Source organism: Onychomys torridus, chromosome 8 (genome assembly GCF_903995425.1).
Source record: "Onychomys torridus chromosome 8, mOncTor1.1, whole genome shotgun sequence".
NCBI lineage: Eukaryota > Metazoa > Chordata > Mammalia > Rodentia > Cricetidae > Onychomys > Onychomys torridus.
The window spans coordinates 43,252,795-43,266,161 of record NC_050450.1 but is presented as its reverse complement, the minus strand read 5'-3'; the positions used below and the strand labels follow the sequence as shown (position 1 = coordinate 43,266,161).

General features: G+C 46.3%; 1 protein-coding gene across 1 annotated transcript; it reads right to left on the bottom strand.

Moving 5' to 3' along the window:
* Nucleotides 1-10,236: 10,236 nt before the first annotated feature.
* On the bottom strand, nucleotides 10,237-12,619 carry Gm2a (GM2 ganglioside activator). The gene is made up of 3 exons (XM_036195225.1): nucleotides 12,558-12,619; nucleotides 12,015-12,258; nucleotides 10,237-11,720 (listed from the first exon to the last, which is right to left on the bottom strand). The coding sequence occupies exons 1-3, from the start codon at nucleotides 12,617-12,619 to the stop codon at nucleotides 11,565-11,567; spliced, it is 462 nt and encodes a 153-aa protein (XP_036051118.1). The 3' UTR covers nucleotides 10,237-11,564.
* Between the last annotated feature and the right edge of the window lie 748 nt (nucleotides 12,620-13,367).

The following is a 13,367-nucleotide window of genomic DNA, read 5'->3' as shown; positions in this document are numbered from 1 at the left end:
TTAAGTCCTGTCTAGCGTTTTTCCCCTTGCATTCCTAACCTAGCTAAGTGTCTGTTGCAAGAGGCCTACTATCTGGCCAGCCTCTGCTTGTGACATGCCTCCCCACTAACCACAATCACTTCCCGCTAGATTTAAAGGGAGACATGTGAGTCTTCACTTTTGCTTACACGCTTAGAAATCATTGTGTAGTTATGAGTGTGTAGTGGTTTAAATGAGAAGGCCCCCCACAAGGCTCATAAATTTGAATGCTTGATCACGAGGGAACGGAACTGTCTGAGAAGGATTAGAAGGATTAGGAAATGTGCCCTTGTTGGAGGTATGCCCTTGTAGGAGGAGGTTGTCACTGGAAGCCAGCCTTGATGTTTCAAACGCCTATACCAGACCAGCCGTCTGTCTGTGTCTATCGCCTTGTAGGGATCTCAGCTATTTCTCTAGCACCGTATCTGCCTACTTACCACAACACTCCCTGCCGTGATGATAATGGTCTAAGCCTCTAAAACTATAAGCAAGTCCCCAATTAAATGTTTTCTTTTATAAACGTAGCCTTGGTCATGGTGTCTCTTCACAGTAGTAGAACACTGATAAGACAAGCTGGCTATTTTTTTAAGTCTGTGTGTGTGTGTGTGTGTGTGTGTGTGTGTGTGTGTGTGTTTACACACGTGAAGTCCATGAGCTTCCCAAGAGTTGCCTGTCTCTTCCTCTCTTCTCACTGTTGGAGTAGTGAGATTACAGACACACTACAGAATACAACTTTATGTGGACTCTGGAAAGTCAAACTCCATTCCTCACAACTGCTCAGCAAGTGATTTACCATACCCCTAATGGGCTTAATTGTGGCACCTTTGTATACCAAAGAACAGAGAGCTGAGGGAGGATGATACAGGAACAGCATACCCCTTAATGAATGAGTACAAAGGAGCCCTCAAAACAATTACAACAGTAACACAGAGGATCACAGACAGCAGGCACAGTGACCTCAGTGCCTGGGCCTGACATCCCAACACTGGAGAGGTAGAGGCAGAGGGATCACATGTTCAAGGTCACCCTCTGCTACACAGCAAGTTTCAGGACAAATAAGCATGTAGAACCTACCTGTAACTGTAGCACTCAAGTGGCCAAGGCCAGTCTGGGCTATGTAATGAGGCTTTGTAAAAAATAAATAAACAAACAAACAAACAAACAAACGAGCCTGTACTACATGAGATCCTGTCTGAAAAAATAAAGACTAGGCCAGCAAGAAGGCTGCCAAGCCTGACAACTTGAGTTCAATTCCCATCACCATGTGGTAGAGAGAGAGGAGAGGAGACAGACAGATAAATGTAACAAATGTCGAGTCATTTTTGGAAAAAGAAAAAGAAAAGACCAGAGTCTGGAAAGATGCTCAGTGGTTAAGAGCACATCCTGTGCTTGCAAAGGACCAGAGATCTGTTCCAAGCACCTATATTGTATAGTTCACTGCCTGTAATTCTAGTTCTACGGGAGTCTACACCCCATCTGGCCTCCATAGGCATTGCATGCATGTGCACATGCATACATATACACATACATAAATAAAAATCTTTTATTTACTGACTGACCACAGGTTGAAATAACAGAAGTGATAATTATGAAAGCTTTAAAAATGTACAAATTACTAAATATGATGGACACAGAATGGGCCTGTGGTGCTGAAAATGTGGCCCCAGTAGACTTGCTTGACACAGGGTTGCCTCAGGGCTTCAGGTTGTAAGAAAAATGGCAATATTCGTGCAGCATAATAAAACAAGATCTTCCTAGGATTGGCAACCCAGTGTGGTAGGGTACCCCTGTGCTCCTGACACTTGGACTTAGAAGGTGCAGGCAGGAAGATTAAGAATTCAAGGCCATCACTGGCTACATAGTGAATTGAGGCCCAGCTGGACTATCTGAGACCATATCTCAAACCTCCTTCTGGGGCAGGGCAAGGCTGGGCAGGGTGGGGGGGTACCTATTTGTCAATAATAAGATTTTGCTTTACTGTGCTAGTGCAGGAGCCTGAGACTCAGAAACTTTGCCGAATGTAGAACAATAGAGCAAAGGGCATGCTATTTGCTCAGCTGGCTCTTTCTTTACTCAGTACTTTCCACAAACAATTAATGGTTCCAAGAGCAGGCAAGAATGCCATTCCATAGCTCAGGACTAAAGAAGGGAAAATGTAAGCATGTAGAACCTACCTGTAACTGTAGCACTCAAGTGGCCAAGGCCAGTCTGGGCTATGTAATGAGACTTTGTAAAAAATAAATAAGTAAACAAACAAACAAATTTAAAATACAAACCATACCAGGTGTGGTGATTCCTGCTCTAAAAGTAGAGGTAAGAGGATCAGGAGTTTAAGATCAGCCTTGGCTACATAGTTTCAGGCCAGCCTGGGCTAAGTGAGAATCTCAGATAGATAGATAGATAGATAGATAGATAGATAGATAGATAGATAGATAGATAATTAAGCAAGCTGGGCATAGTGGCACATGCTTTCAATCCCAGCATTTAGGGGGCAGAGGTAAGTAAATCTCTGTGAGTTTAAGGCATCTTGCTGGGCGGTGGTGGCACACAACTTTAATCCCAGCACTCGGAAGGCAGAGGCAGGTGGATCTCTGTGAGTTTGAGGCCAGCCTGGGTTACAGAGTGAGTTCAAAACAGTTTAAGGCATCTTGATCTCTGTGAGTTCCAGGACAGCCAGAGCTACAGAGTGAGACCCTGTCTCAAAAAATGGATAGAGGGGCTGGAGAGATGGTTTAGAGGTTAAGAGCACTGGCTGCTCTTCCAGAGGTCCTAAGTTCAATTCCCAGCAACCACATGGTGGCTCACAACCATCTGTAATGAGACCTGGTGCCCTCTTCTGGCCTGCAGTTTTACATGCAGGCAGAACACTGTATACATAAAAATAAATAAACCTTTTTAAAAAGTGGATAGATAGATATCTAGATAGATAGGTAGATAGGTAGGTAGGTAGATAGATAGATAGATAGATAGATAGATAGATAGATAGATAGATAGAATAGGAAAAAAACCTGACAATTTAAGAGGAGAGAAGTGTCATCCCCCACTCTACAACACCTTATGCCCAGGAGCTTGGGGTTTTACCAGGACTGAGCTACAAGAGGATGTGGCATGTATCTTGTGCTCAGAGCATGCCATGGGAAGGGGGAAGATTCCAGGAATCAGGATGCCACCTCTTGTGGGATTTCACTGAGAGTGTGGCCCTTGTTATTATTATGAGATTGTGATAAGCCCAAGGTTATCAGGAAGGACAAAATAAGTGAGGTGAGATTGAACCAGTTCCCGCCCCCACCCCCACCCCCTTGGGAGGATAAGCTGATGCTATGCACCCTGGGAGCACACATTTATCAGCATCCAGGACTCAACCTCTGATTAATAGCATCTCTGCGAAAAACTGGGTACTGGAAGCAAGAAATTTGGGAAATAAAAGATGGGGGAGGGGTGAGTCCTGATCCCCAAGGCTTTCAAAAATCATTCTCATTGCATTTTTCTACCGGGCGAATGTGGCGTCGAGACGTTGTTGGTTCTGAGCTGCACTGGGTTTCAGTCACAGAGAGGAATGATGTCCCATCCAGCTGGATCTGGATCTTCACCAAGTTTACCCAAAGAAAAAGGAAGCGGTAGTTGAAATGGCTGAATAATGTGAACCTGTGAGTGGGAGGCGGGGGAGTTGCCCATGAGAGGATGAGCATGGAGGAACAGCAGGAACTGGTGGACAGACAGTGTCGGGACTGGAGATCAGGCTGCTGAGCAAAAGGAGCCAGACTTAGAAGGCCAAACGTCAAATGGTTTCTCTCAGCCATGCAATCTAGATTGTCACACACATACACACACACACACACACACACACACACACACACAATGAAAAGTGGAAGGCATAATAGTAAATAAGGCCAGTACACAAGATCTTGCATGACAGGTTGTTATTGTTAAGTCAACACTTTATACAGGGAACACAAACTAATAAAACATATCTTATCATTTTTGGAGAACGGTGTGGTCCGGGCCAAGAGTGCCACCATGGCTGCCGGGCTGTGAGGGACTTCCTGCCTCTGAACCGAGTGAGTACAGCCCCTCTTCCCTTGAGTTGCTCTTTGCCAGATATTTGTTCAAAGCTAAGAGAAGAGAAACTTGGGCTGGAGCGATGGCTCAGCGGTTGAGAGCACTGACTGCTCTTCCCAAAGACCCGGGTTCAATTCCCAGCACCCACATGGCAGCTCACAACTGTCTGTACTTCTGATTCCAGGAGACCTGACATCCATGGCAAAACACTTATACACATAAAAATAAAAAATAAATTAAGAACAACTTGTAAAAATAAAATAAATTTTAAAAATTTTTACAAAGAGAAGAGAAACTTAACGCACCCACCATGGAAGTTCAAGTGTGAATGACACACCCAGCGCTCTGGTTGAAATATTTACGTAGTCTTCTCAGCTGGGCCTGGTGCTCCGCCCAAAGTCCCAGCTACTCAGGAGATTAAGGTTTACAAATTTACTTTTTTTTTTTTCAGAGCTGAGGACCGAACCCAGGGCCTTGTGCTTGCTAGGCAAGCGCTCTACCACTGAGCTAATCCCCAACCCCAGGTTTACAAATTTACAATGGAGCCCTGAAATGGTGGTGCACGCCTCTAATCCCAGCACTAGGGACGAAGAGGCAGGAAGATCTCTGTGAGTTTGAGGCCAGCCTGGTCTACAGTGTGAAACCCTGTTTCAAAAAAACAAACAAACAAGAAAGTATAATGGGCATGGTGGTGCACACCTTTAATCCCAGCATTCAGGAGGCAGAGGCAGGGGGATCTCTGTTAGTCCAAAGACAGCCTGATCCACACAGAGAGTTTTCAGACTAGCCAAAGCTACATAGTGAGAGCCTGTGTTTATGTGTTTAAAAGCAAACAAAAAATTCAAAGAGTCTGTGTATGAGTGTGTGTGTGTGTGTGTGTGTGTGTGTGTGTGTGTGTGTGTGTGTGTTTACTACAGTGTGAGTTTAAGGCCAGCCTAGGTAACTTAGCAAGAGCCTATTTCAAAATAAAATGTTTTAACGTTCTAGGAGGGAGCAGCAAGATGGCTCAGTGGGTAGGGAGCTGCTACAAATCCTGACAACTCTAGATCAATCTCCTGTACTCACATGGTGGAAGGAGAGAACCAATTTCTAAAAGTTGTCCTCTGACCTTGACACAAACACTGTGACACAGGCCTGCACTCAGGAGCGTATGGCATGCACACACACAAATTAATTGTTTATTGATTTTTAAACACTTAGCGGGGCTGGGAAGAAGTTTCAGTGGCTAAGCACAAGCCTGATGAGCCAAGTTTAAATGGCCAGCACTGCATAAAGCAAGCATGGCTGCAGGAGTCTGTGGCAGTGTGAGTCTGTGACTGCATGAGTCTTCAATCCCAGTTCTTCTACAGACAGATGGGAGGTATAAACAGAAGACCCCCAGAAGCCCAAGAGCAGGGAACTGAACAACAAAGACCCTGTCTCAAGGTGAAAGCAAGGACATGGACACCTAAGGTTGACCTCTGACCTCCACACATACACTGTGGCCCATGTGCCCACACTCACCTGCGCACACATCATACATCCACAACAAAGAAAAAAAAAAAGACTTTAAATTAGCTGCCAAGCTAAAGCATAGTGGCACATGGCTGTAATCCCAGAACTCAGGAAGCTGTGACAGGGGGAACCATGAATTGGAGTCCAGTCTGCACACCACAGTAAGACATAGTCTCAAAAACAAAAACACATTAGTTACCAAGTGAACATACATAGCATAAAGGCAGCAACTGGTTTCCAAACTGTATGATGAGTAAAGCTAGCCCGTAACTCTCTAAGAATGACAATATTTATTGTTGGTACTTTCCAGGGTGTACCTGACTCAAACCTACACAAAGTCCCCATAAGCTGGTACTTGATGCCAGGTAAAACCTCTGGGGCATGTATGCCACTGCATTTGCAAGTAACTGACTGATTGCAAATAACTCCAGAAATTGGATCTCCATGGTCTAGGGAGCTAACAGCCTCTCCCATCTTCCCAGCCTCTTCTGATACACAGAGCACCTCCTCCTTGTAGCCATGCCAGCCTGTCCCATCCCCGAAGTCCCATGCCCCCCTCCATCTATTTCATTCCATTTGGGCCTCTCTGTTCTCCCCACCGACATAAGCCTTTCTCATCCTCAGATCTTGTGGCAGAGCTACCACCTTCCCCAGAGCCTGTATGTTGCAACACATCTGGGTATTCTCTTTCCCAGGGTGAAGTGAGCTAAGAGCAGGCTCAGTCTGTGGGTCTTCTTCCTCTTTAGAAGGATCTGTGTGCATCGTGTGGGTACAGACAATGAAACTGGAAAGAGACCGTGAGACGGAGAAATCAGTGTTGTGGGGGAGGCCATGGAGGAGGGCACCATGTGTGATATAGACACAGAAAGGCACTTGCTAGAAGAGGAAGGGCTCACAGGAAGGGACATGGGGTCGGGGGTATCGGCGGGGGGATCAACAAATGTATTTGAAAATGCAACAATGGAATGGTGTGTGCTAAATAAAAATAATTTTTAAATTATATGGGTTTGGGATGGTTCAGCAGGTAAAGGTATTTACCACCCAAACTGACAACCTCTGTTTAATCCTCTGACCTCCATATACGCACCATGGCACAAGTGCCCGAATACTTACTCTCTCCTCTCTCGGGCACAAACACACTAAATACGTGTAAAAGAAATTAATAGAAACTTCCCCCAAACAGTCTCACAACCTTTTATTCTGAAAAACTTCTAAAGCAAGACAGAATAGTTTGTGCGTCGCTTCCCCTACCTGTCACGAATACTAACTGGCCACCCCAACCACGGCCAGAACCATGTCATTAACATGGCTAAAATGCTATTCTAATCCAATACATCTTTTATACTTTATGGGGCTGTTTCAAGACCCTCCTGGCCTTGACAACCTTGGAGAGTTGTTCCAGGCTGTCTGATCATGGTTATATTGAAATGACATACATCTAAAGGGAATCGTAGAGAAATGACCTACGTCCTCCAATAATGTTCATTTTACAGTTTTTTTGTTTTGTTTTGTTTTGTTTTGTTTTTGACACAGGGTCTCAACTATAGCCCAGGTTAGCCTTGAATTTAAAGCCCTCTAAGGGCTGAACTGCAAGTGTGGGCCATTGCACCCTGCCAAGTAAGCATGTGGATACTCGCTGTCTGTGTTCTTTTATATCCCCAGGCTTAGCATCCACATGGGATTCTTGCCTGTGACATTTACTCCTGAAGCTGCTGGTCTGTCTCTATTTCTGTTTTTCCACGGGATTCCACTGTATACAGGACTCTAACCTGTGGTCTTATTTAGAAGGCTCACATGAATTATTGTCATTTTTCTGTCACTCAAGTTGACCAAGACCTGGTCATCAAGTTGGCTCCTGCATTCTTTTAATGTGTGTGTGGAGGGGGGGGGTGGGGGGGTGTCCATGCCTTTGATCCCAGGACCCTGGAGCCAGAGACAGGTGGTTCTCCGTGAGTTCAAGGCCAGCCAGTGCTATACAAGGAGACCTTCTCTCAAAAAATTATATACCCAGAACTCTGAAAGCTGAGAATGGAGGATCAGTTAATCTCAGCTTCAAAGAAGGTTTGAAACAAGTGAGGGCTACATTGAGACCCTATCTCAAAACGAAGCAAGTAAGAGGAAAAAAAAATCCACACACAAAAATAAAAACCCCCCTTCCAGACTGGGCATGGTGGCACACACCTTTAATCCCAGTATTCAGGAGGGTGTATGTATGGCAAAGCAGAGTAGTATAAGAGGATGATGTATGCAGGGATGAGAAACAGAGTACCATGAGGGAATGATACATACAGGGTTGGAAGAGTATCGTATCATGGTGGGATGTAGGCAGGTATGCTCACCTAATGGGGCCAGGAAGCAAATAGAGAAACAAGAACGGGCTGGTGTGCCAACATCCTCTTCAAGTGCATGCTCCCAAAGACCTCACTTCCTTCTTACTAGGTCTCAAAACACATCATCCTACTTTGTTCCATGATCTGATCTGAGATGTCACCTTTAAAACTAACCTCCACCCCTCAAGAGCTATTAAGGCACATTTTTTTCTTTCTTTTTTTTTTTTTTTTTGTTTGTTTGTTTGTTTTTGTTTTGTTTTGTTTTCCGAGACAGGGTTTCTCTGTAGCTTTGGAGCCTGTCCTGGACTAGCTCTGTAGACCAGGCTGGCCTCAAACTCACAGAGATCCACCTGCCTCTGCCTCCTGAGTGCTGGGATTACAGGCGTGTGCCACCACCGCCTGGCACAAGACACATTTTAATAAGTATGACATACATAAAAAGATTTCCTGAGTTGGTAAAGTTCTGTTCTGAACTTGGATGCAGATTGGTGGTACATGCCTATAATCCCAGCAAGCAGGAGGCTGGAGCAGGATTGAGTTCCAGGCTTAACGAAAGCTATTGGGGTCCTGCCCCTTGACAGCCTTCACCCAGAGTTCCAGAAGAGATGCTACCAGTGGCAGATTCATCTGAGCAGCTCACTAATCTACGTACACAAAACTCTTTAGTGGATATTCTTTATTCTTCTGAGTCAGTTTTCCCTCTACACACAGCTTCTTTTCTGCTCTCTTACTTAGCTAGTTTCTTGCCCGACTCTCTCTACCTCTTTCTGCTGTCCCCTCTAAATTCTATCTTAATCCCTTCATCTTAGTCTGCCCCATCTTGGTCTTTTCCATCTCGTTCTTACCCACCTAGTTCTTCCCCATTAGGCTCTTCCTCACCCCCCATCTTGTCCATCTAGTTCTCCAATCTAGTCCCCAAGTCGCTGAGGTTTACAATTATATATCCATGCTCTAGCAATGCTCTGGCTAAGGCAAGGTCACCAGGCTTGAATTCTCACAGGGTCATAAAAGCAGATAAATCTTCCTCAGACAGTGACTGTCAGGCGTTCTTTTACAACCCAAAAGGGAGTGGTAAAGGAGGAGGTCAACTAAGAGCTAAAATCGGTTAATATATCAGAAAAGGGGAATTTATGTGCTCAAACTACATTCCTAGGGGTGGTGAGGTAAATGTTAGGAGTCTATAATGTTAGTATAAATACCACTAGGGCTGTATAAGAAAGGAGGGTCTGAGTTTGATTTGCACAAGAAACAAAGCTATGTACCTAAGACACCTGTAAACAGGCAGTGTCTCCAGTGTTTACCTTAATTCAGGAGACTCAGTGGTTGGTTTGAAATGCTTTATCCTGTCTGCCTTTTGGCTTTGGATGCTAGAGAAGTATATCAGATAAAATACCCTTGTTAGAAGTTCTTGGGGAAGGTATGAGAGCGCACAAGAAATTCATAGCAGGGAACAGCTGATATGTTAAAAACCGAATAACACTGAATACTCTTTGAGATTTGGCTTAATCTTCTAGAAGGCCCTTAGCTTGTCATAATCAGCTGAATTTCTACTTCATATTTCTGCTGCAGCCCACAGCACAGGCTAGTCTATACCACCTTGCAAAACCTAACAAAGCACAAAAGCAGAATGCAAACTAGAAATCAAAAGAAAGCTAGATGTGGTGGTACAGGCCTGCAATCCTGAAAGGCATAAGGACATGGTCAAGTTTAGGGACATAGGAGTTTGGTAGATAAGAAGTTGGAGGCCAGCCTAGGCTGGAGTGAGAGCCTCTCTCAAAATTAAAGGGTGTGGGAGGGGCTGTCAGTAAAGTACTTGCCTTACAAGTGTGAGTTCAAATCCCCAGAACTGTGTAAAACACTGGGCATGATGGAATACGTTTGTCATCCCAGTAGTGATAAGATGTGAGGTGGAAGCAGGTAGATAGATACCTAGGACTCACTGGCCAGATAGCCTGGCTTGCACAGCAAGTTCCAGGTTAATGAGACCCTGCCTCAAACAAAAAGTGAAAATAACCTGAGGAACCACACACACACACACACACACACACACACACACACACACACTAAAAAAAAAAAAAAATGCGGAGCAAAGAAAGATGGGATGGCAGGAACCCTAGGTTAAGGAAAGTGGAAGCACATCAGACCCAATCAATCAGAGCAGAGCAGAAACCCCAGCAACTGTTGAGATAAACACAGCACCCATGTTTTGAGGTGCCTGGACCCCCCTGTACCACCCACCAAAGTCCTTCCACAGAAACAGCCCATCACCAACAAACTTCCAAAACACTCAGCCATGCCCAGTGAAGCACGCAGCCAAAAAAAAGGAGGGCGATCAGCAAGTTAAAAAGATTTATTGCCAGCCTAGGCTTCCAGTCCAGAGCCTGGGCTGTCTGTCCGAGGCTCAGGAAGGTGTCTTGGTGCATGCAGCCTGACGTAGGATCCACTCTCTTCATGGGATCCCTGTTTCCGTATGGTGGCTTCTGGGGGCCCACTCCACTGTGAGCCCCTGGACCCTGATGGTGATGTACTCTGAGGTTGGCACAATTCCGAGCTCTCAGAGGCCACCTAGACCTGGTACAGGCTGAGCCCTACTTTGAGGCCAGGCACCATGGACTTGACCCTGAAGAGGGAAGAGGTGGTGCCAGATAACTTGAGACTGAGAAAACAGCCACCTGTGAGCCAGAAATCCCCCAGACAAGTCCATGTGGCCCCTTTGGCCTGTACAGTATATAAAAAAACAATTTGTTACCAATAGTTAAAAATTCTAAGATTTCGTATAAAAGTCTGAGTTTGGGGCCTAAGGGAGAAAAACACTGTGACTATCTGGCAACATTCTTACATGGCACTTACTGGTCACATTAGACTCCACCTCCCAGGACTAGATGCGCCATTCCAGACCCCGGCCACCTGGCACCAGAGCACGTGTGCTATTGGGTTTGGGGTTTTATTCCTTGTCTAGTATAAGGAATGCCATCCCATTCCTTTTATGTGTACCATGCCAAAAAAAAAGGAAACATGAAAGCCATGCCTGGAAGCGACTGCCTTGGCTCCCTAGGTCTTCTTCTTGGCCCTGCAGGCACCTGGGCTTTTGTGGAGCTTAGTGGGACACGCCCATCCTAACTCCTATGGGGTTTCTGCCATACACTGCCCTGTCTCTCCTGGATCCATCAGCCCCTGAGTTGGCTAGGCAAGCTGAGAAGAGAGTGCAATTAATCGTGGAAGTTAATGGGGGGATAGACTAAGAGGGATTACCTACGCCTCTTTGTAGGAGATGTTTAGGGCAGAATGAGAAAGGTTAATACTGTTATTCTGGTTTTAAGTCGGTGACTAAAAAGAAGGGTTAGGATAGGGAAAACTTCAGGAGGCCAAGGTTGGGTCAGTTTGAACTTAAGATTCCCCCAACATGTTGGTTCCCATTCCTGGACTGTTTTGGACAGGAAAGAAATGCTTAGAAAGAGTGGGGAGGAGCATGGCTCACAGCCCAGCAGATGTCGGGACCCGCCTGGTCCATCCTCCCTCAGGTCAGGTTGTACAGTGATTTGCAGAGAGGGTAGAGAATCATTTGGAGAACAGAGCTTGAGGCGGGAAGGTCTGGGCCTTGGAACACAGAAGAAGAGGCATGCCTTCCTGGTGCCCCTTCTTTCTGTGATGGCTGCGGCCAGGCTATCTGCCCTTGAGAGAGGCGGCGATCTTGATGCAGCCCAGGCGCTTCCCACTGCTGCTCAGGATACCCTGGATGCGGTAGTTGCCGGTGCTCAGCCAGCTGGGCAGCTCCAGGTCAGGCACTGTGAAGTTGCTCGTAGGCAGTGAATAGGTGCCCTGAGGGGAAGAAGTGAGCCCAGGTCAGGGGAGCCTAGGGCTGTGATCTGCCCCTCCCTCCCATTCTGCTAAGAGCCAGGAGTGCTGCCAGGCTGAGTAAGTATAAAGGGCACCAGTGGTCACATGTAAGCACCAAGTTGCCCCATTTCACAGATGGATATACCAAGGTCCCTGGCCTCCAACACAGCAGTTCTCATATACCCATAGAAGCACTATGCAAAATGGGAAGACCACACCCTCTCTCACTCTTCCACAGAGGAGTAACATCAGTGCCCTGACACCCCAAGTACTCACTTCCTTGAAGGGACAGTGGCAGGGCAGCCCATAGCTGTGCAGGGGTTCTGGGCAGGGCTCTCCGGGGGGAATGTACAGGTTCAACAGTTCACAGCCGTCCTCGTACGTACAGCTGCCTAGCTGTTCTACACAGGGGATCTTGACCCAGAAGCCAGCCACTTCTTTCTCCACAGTGAGTTCAACCTGCGATAGGATTTGACCAAGGTGACAGTGTGAGCTCCAGGGCACATCCCAGTTCCAGCCTCTTGAAGTTTCAGCTCATAGCCAGCTGCAGTAAGGCTCATAGACCAATCTCAGAGTAATCTCCTATATATTTCCATTGCTGTTTGAGACAGGGTCTAGATATGTAGACCAGGCTGGCCTTGAACTAACTTGCAGTTCCCCTCTGTCTCTTCCTCCAGGGTACCATGGGGGGGGTGGGGACAGAAGGTTTGGTTGAGGGAGTGTTCTCACTGAGTCCCAATATTCTCCTTTCCTGAGCGCTGATCATCAAATGTGAATGTCCCTTCTCTGACCCACAAATCATCTTCCAGTTGTCACTACCCAATGTCACTGTACACCAGCTGGCTGCCTGTGGCACATGTCCAGGTGGGCCTGCCTTCCATGTCCAATCTTAACTATAGAATCTTATATTGGTCGTTCCTGGCTCATATTTTCTCTGGTGCACCACAGAAGGCAGAGTTATAAATGGAAAGGTAGCTAGACCCAGGAGTGCATATCTGAAATCATGATACCCTGGAGGAAAAGGCAAGGAGACTGCAAGTTCAAGGCCAGCCTAGTCTACATATCTAGACCCTGTCTCAAACAAACAAACTAATGGAAATGTATGGGGAAATTACCCTGAGAATGGTCTATGAGCCTTACAGGAGCTGAATGACCTCCCCAGACTCATTTGGATGAGAAATCTAGAATGTTCTTCCCACTGCCAAGCTACCCTGATCCCACTCCTGTTCTAATGACTGCCAACCTGACTGAGAAGACACAGCCAGGACCCCCCCCCCCCCCCCCCCCCCCCCCCCCCGGCAAACAGCCCAGTTGCACTTGGCACAAGCAGAAGATTAACTAGGTCAGTTGACTTGCATGCCAGTTGTCTCTCAGCCAAATCTGTGTTTCACCAAAGCCAGCTAGCCAGGGAGAAGTGCAGAGTGGACAGCAGGAAGTCGGCACTCTATGTGTGATTCCTGTGGATGTTTCAGGATGGTGTGTGTGTGTGTGTGTGTGTGTGTGTGTGTGTGTGTGTGTGTGTGTGTGTTGTTGTTGTTGTTTAATTTTATTTACTTATTATGCATACAGTGTTCTGCCTGCATCCCTGCAGGCTGGAAGAGGGCACCAGATTTCATTACAGATGGTTGT